The sequence below is a fragment of the Cupressus sempervirens genome, chromosome 7, assembly GCF_028749045.1.
Source record: "Cupressus sempervirens isolate cs-2001-9-10 chromosome 7, ASM2874904v1, whole genome shotgun sequence".
NCBI classification, from domain to species: Eukaryota; Viridiplantae; Streptophyta; class Pinopsida; order Cupressales; family Cupressaceae; genus Cupressus; species Cupressus sempervirens.
This window is the reverse complement of record NC_143124.1, coordinates 217,447,617-217,453,966: the sequence shown is the minus strand read 5'-3', so window position 1 is coordinate 217,453,966 and position 6,350 is coordinate 217,447,617. Positions and strand designations below refer to the sequence as shown.

The 6,350-nt window shown below is 34.0% G+C and overlaps 1 protein-coding gene across 1 annotated transcript; it reads right to left on the bottom strand.

Moving 5' to 3' along the window:
• Positions 1-3,596: 3,596 nt before the first annotated feature.
• On the bottom strand, positions 3,597-5,098 carry LOC149546276 (glucan endo-1,3-alpha-glucosidase agn1-like). Its single transcript, XM_089794557.1, has one exon. It carries the CDS (start codon positions 5,054-5,056, stop codon positions 3,680-3,682), a length of 1,377 nt encoding a protein of 458 aa, XP_089650683.1. The 5' UTR covers positions 5,057-5,098; the 3' UTR covers positions 3,597-3,679.
• Between the last annotated feature and the right edge of the window lie 1,252 nt (positions 5,099-6,350).

Below are 6,350 nucleotides of genomic sequence, written 5' to 3'. Positions count from 1 at the left end.
AGAAAGATAAATGAAGATTGAACCACCCATCACATTTAAAGAGGAACCTTTATGAGAATGATATGATCATCTCCAACACCAAACTCTAGTCTATAAGTTTTGGGACTCTAACTTATCATGAACATGCAATTTAACAATTGGGCTTCTCAAAACTAGAAATAAGTCTCTTCTATTGAAACCTTAGACTTTTATCTTTCATAAATACATTTCTAAGCAAGGAAAGTAGAGATATAATCTTCAATAAAAAAATTTGGTTCTATAAACTAAAGGACATGTAATATCAGAATTGTACCTATGATTGTAAAAATTGTATAATCAAATTTATTCCAAAGTGGATTGATCTTTTCAACATGCCCATAGAGTATATGGAGGCTAAAACTCTTATGTCATGTAATTCCAATAAAAAAACCACTTTTATGAGGTTTTTAATAAAAATATGCAATTGACCTAGAAAAACCCCACTTTTTCCCTTATAACTTGAGCTAGACAACTCTGATTTTCACCTAAGTTAGCTCAAAATGAGCAGAATTCTAAGGGCTATTATCTATGGCAAGAAAATTAGCAAAGACTATTCATAACACAAAGAAAAACAAGGTAAATAAGTAAAAATTTGCTTAAAATTGAGTGTTTGTAGTCAGAGAAGAAAAACTCTTACTAACAAACAATTGGGGATTCAACTCGATGGAAACCTTCAAAATAATGCATAGATAGAGAAACACAAAGCACAATTTAGGGATAATGAAGTATCTTTATGATACTTCATCGATGTGGTAAAACAAAGAGGATGCATGTACGAGTCCATGAGAAAATTGTGTAGGGTTGCCTCAAATTTTTATTTCAAAATTGAGGACAACACAATATATATTTTCTTTCTCATTTTTAAGTTTATCCATAGTTGAAAATAATCTCTCATCTATCTAAGTGATGTAGAAAATTCAATTGTTGTTAAATTGCTCCCATTTTGACAATGACATCAACTGTCTTAAGTTTTGTTAACAAATTACAAAGATATCCTAGAGTTATTCCTATTGCATTCTCATTATCTAACTTGTAATCATTAGAGAGTATTTTTAGAGATACAACTAAATGTTCATTAGTCAAGTAGTTAGGCATTGAAATTAAGGATCTTAATAACCTCGCAATCGGAAACAAAAGTTTGGCTAGTTCATCATTGTTGTGCATCATAAGGTTTGAGTGCTTCATCATGAAGTCCTTCAATGATTGGAATTAGTTGTAAAATTGAACTATGTATAATTGATAGACTTGGTCATTCAAGTTCTGGAAATGATTAAACTTGGCTTGAACTATATTTTTTATATAACAACTTTTGAAAACATATATTATTATAAAAAATAATTAAATAGGTTGTAATAAATTTGTATTTTAATATTTTTTATTTCTCTCTTACTCTTTATATAAAAGAAATAATGTGAATTTCAATTTACTCTTTTCATCCATAGATCTAAATATATTGTATGTAAAATATCAAAAATTTGGCATATTAATTCAACTTCTTTAGTCCTCAACATAATGGTGATTTATACAACTAGCTTGAAGTTGTTGAATGCGACACATACTTAAAACTTCATAGGATCAAGATGAAAATGACATTGGACTAACTGATGATGATAGGATCACAATGCTCTCACCTAGATCATTTGTCATTAATCAAAATAAGGCAAGTTCTTTAACTCTTGAACTTCAAAGTGCCTATGCATTCTCTTCCTAGAAAATTACCCACTTATTCTTCACTATCGTCATATTTTTCTTCTATTGCTAATTTAAGCTCTAAAAATATATCAAGTACTTGTAATTGGATGATATCATCAATGAATTCGATCATTGTTAATTCAATAAGTTGACTATAGACTCGATCGATGGGCTATTTGTGCAAAATAAATTATTAAAAAGTTATGAAATTGTGTGTTCTGTAGTTCTCTTTGAAGGCTTGTTATTTTCATTTGGATAGATCTCAATAATTTGATTGATAATTCTTCTTCCTTTGTAATGTTCTTCTTTAATTATTTCAATAAAAATTTAGGTTTCTAACTATACTAAATTGTGGGATTTTATTGATTCTTCCTATGTTGTTATATTTGTTAAATAGGTTGAATAACATATGAAGAAGGACCATCCTTAACTAAGAGAAGATGAATATCATAATGATCTCTCCCAAATCCTCAATGTAGGATTTCACAAACAAGCCTACAATGTTTTTCAAGAAGACATCCAAGGAAGTGTTTCTAGAAGTCAAGGAATATGTTCTTGCACTAAATCACAAGAAACTATGACTAGAGTACCACAATAAACATCAAAAGCAATAGTAGGCATGATCTGATTAGGAAATGTAGGAGCTACAACTGAAGGTTCTTGACCTTTTAGGCGTTGAAGAACATGAAGATCTCTATAATTTGTGGACACATTTTCTACTAAGCATGAACCCTAGCTGTGACATACTTTCAAATTTAATATTCTCTTTCTACAATTGGAAAGATAAAAATTCTAGTCCCTTTGCCTGTTTCAATACAAATATTAATCTCGTTTTCAAAAACAAATTATTGGTGATTTCTTATGTGCTTATGTAGAATAAAATTCAATCTAAAAAGGTTGTGTTTTTGTTCCAAAACCTCTAAAATTTTCTACATGGTACACTTTCCTTTTGGAGGCATGTCAAATTGTCTATTGAGTTATTTTGGTTGTGCCCATGCTTTGAAATTGAAGATTATTTTCTACACTTGATAAGATAAACATGTTTTTCTTTTTTCTCATTATTATACACATATCAGTCTTATCACTTGCCCCAAATTTGTTGGTGATTTATAATGTGTTTTTGTACAACCGAATTCAAGTCAATAAGATTATGTTAGAAAGACCTAAAATCTGCATTTTTGTGTGTTTGTACAAAATCTTCTTACACTATAGCTAACGTTTCATTTTCACTACCTTCTTGTGTTAGATCCCTTTGAAATCAAACTTACAACTATCAAACCCCTAATAGTGTTATCCGCGTAACCATCAAAGAACCACCATCACCAATGAGATAATAATCTTGCTAGACCTCACCTCCACTTTTTCTCTTTAGCTACCATAGTAGGTAGTCTCCTCTTCATGATACCTCAACATCTCCTCATTAATATGTCCATCGTAATTATTAAAAAAAAACTGTTGGGTGGTGCTCACTATTTCTCTGCTACAAAATTATGCCTAATAAGATTTTAAAGATAATAATAATATTATTATTATTATTATTATATTAATAATAGGTAGGAACTCATAGACAAGGATAGAGATTTGTGATAATTCAAGTTCAACTTGTAACTTAGTAGTATTCTTTCCAAGATTAATAGTTAGTAATTTGGAAAGAATATCTTATCAATTATAAACTTTCCTTTTATCTTTGTTAGAACCATTGTATTTTGGAGTATTAACTTGTTGGTTTGACTTTGAGATATACTACCCATTTTTAAAATGCTTTGACTATCTCTTTAACATTAAAAAGATGTATTCTCCTTTTAATATTTCAGTTGCCCGTGTTAGAAAATGCATAAGAGAAGGCAATTGGAGCATTGACATGTGAGGAGAGTAAGTACAAAATATTGTGATGAGGAAGGATTAAAGATTACGACGCCCGAAATTTAGAGCTTATTGCATAAATGAACACCACACCTCTAGGGAGGTGTTACTCACAAGTGGTGCAGGTGGAATACACGTTGAAATTATAATGCGTTGCATTGGAATTACTAATCAATTTGCTTCCACTCAGCGTCCTTACCACTTTGCCTCCACGCTTTAACATCGCCACCTGCTGCCCTTCCTGGAAATCCATACTGCACGTGGACACCCCTTTCGGAGCGCAGAACGTCTTAGACACACCTCCGGATCGTAATTCCACAGTGGCAGGTCCAGTCAGCATCGTAGTCACGTACAACTTATCAGTTAGCTGCTCGGAATAGACGACCTTGCATTCGTCAGCGCTGGCGTCTATGTTATTGCTTTGGGTGTAATAAAACATGTAAAGCGAATCCTGCTTAATCGCCGGCGCTTTGCCCGACTTATACCATCTGATGTAATACTGTCCCAGCTCCAAAAAGGCGCGGTGCGTGTACTCAGACACGTCAGAGGCTGCACTGCTGAGCGGTGGTGCCACGTAGGAGCTCTCGACCCAGTCGTTCCACGTCACGATCTCTAGAAGAGGCGGGCTTAGCTGGATGAGCTGCTCCCACTTTTTGATCCAGAGACCCGGACCCTGGTAATTGCCCTTCACTTGACAGTTACAGTTGCTAGGGTCCTTCGCCTTGCAGGCATCAGAGCAGCAGGAACCTATAATGTTCTTGAAAAACCAGGGGCTAGGGCTCGCCATGTACACTTTCGCCACGTCATTGCAGGCCTTCAAATAATTCTCATCTTTGGAAACGTTGGGGTTCTGGAAATCGGGGCTGAAATAGGGCCACGCTGACGTGTCCCACGCAAAGAGCCCGTCGATAACATCAGTGAACTTCTCTGCCGTGCCGCGGACTCCCCAGTAGGAGCCGTCGGTGGGGAAGAAGGGAACGAAGAAGAATTTGTTCCTTCCGCCGGCCTTTTGAAAAACGTCGTTCCACCCGTTGATCGCAGAGGAGTAGTTGTATTCTGCCCACCACGAATCGTCGCTGCCGAGCCAGGCCGTGAACAAGGGTTTGCCTCGATATTTCATCTGGTTGGGGTGGGTTTCGTAGCGGGTGAGCATGGTGAGGAGCTGACCGGGCGTGAGATTGCCATTGGCGTCCTTGTGAATGTCGGCGGAGAAAAAGATTTTGAAGGATGAACCCACCTCTTTGGCCGCCTGGTACATATTGTCGGCCAGATTCTGTCGCCATACGTTGCTGTTGAGAGCGAAGGCGTCGATTCCTCTGCTCTGGGCAAGTCGAATCTCCTGCTTGAGGACGTTAATGTCGTCGTTGGCATAGAGCATATAATGGGCAAACACCAGCCTTGGATCTGCTGCACTTGCATGGCATATAAAATTGCAGAACAAAGCTAATACAAAAATAAGTATCTTCATTGTTGCCAAGCTCATCGCAATTTGAAGCTTCTGTTTACCCGATCTGTGGCTATATATTAACAGAAGTTGGCCGGGTGGGCTGAGTCAAAGTCGCTTATAGGGAAAAGTTTTGTTGGCCTATTAATAAATGTTGTGGTGCGCAGTATTGGGCAGGAGATAAGGATAATAAATATGGATTGACTTCGACCAAGTGGCTTGGTGGCCTTCGTGGCTGAATGAATGTGGTCTGAAAAAAGGTTCGACTGATTTGACATACATATCCGATTCCGGCTCTGTGTGGATGGTGGAACAGGGACACAATTATCACGTTTTTTAATTTTATATTATATTTTAAATGTTGTCGCTCGTTCAAGAGACCCGAATAAATTTGACAGGCAATTGTAGTCAAACAATTTTTTTATGGCATTTGTTCATTCAAAAGGCATATACTCTGTAATTTTTTAGTCTAATTCATTGACCCATGTATCATGAATAGTGATTCAAACATGAACATCAAAATCAATTTTATTATTAATCTTCTAATTTCTATTATCATCTTCAAATAAAATCTCAAGGAATAATTTCTTATTCAAAAAAACCGATAAAATATAACTTCTTTATACCAAAAGAAAATACATTTTCTAAAGTTATCTCACACAAGATTTTTTTTACCATCACCATATTAAAACAAAGAGCACATTCAACATTAAGAATATACAAGAGACCATTGAACACTACTCAAGCTTATACTAAATGCACACATTCATCCTCTTCTAGTTCAATGTGAAGGAGCATTTGTAATATTATACAAAAATTATTTCAATGCTTCTAATATTAAACTCTTGATTTTTGATATGTTAACCAATATTTTATTTTTCTTTTGTCTTAATTAAAGATCATATTTTTTCACAATACCTATATATATATATATATATAATTTGAAGTAAACTATAATATATATATATATATATATATATATATATATATATATATATATATATATATATATATATATATATATATATATATATATATAATTTGAAGTAAACTATAATGAATATTTTAAATTTTTGAAAAGCAATACTAAAAATTGCACGCTTATAGCATTTGTAAATGAAACTTCATTTGATCCTCAAAAGTAAAACCAATATATTGTCATAGGTGAGAGTCATATTCTATTGAAAGTTAGTTTGACTTATGCCTAGGCTATTTTTATCTGATGGGATGTTATCTAAGGGAACATTTGTAGATGAAAATCATATCGGATTAAATCATTATATTTTTAACAAAATATTTGATTTTGTGTTAACTACAACACATTATTGTGAGA

Coding starts and splice junctions, on each gene's coding strand:
- LOC149546276 (XM_089794557.1), bottom strand. CDS start 5,056: ATGAGCTTGGCAACAATGAAGATACTTATTTTTGTATTAGCTTTGTTC.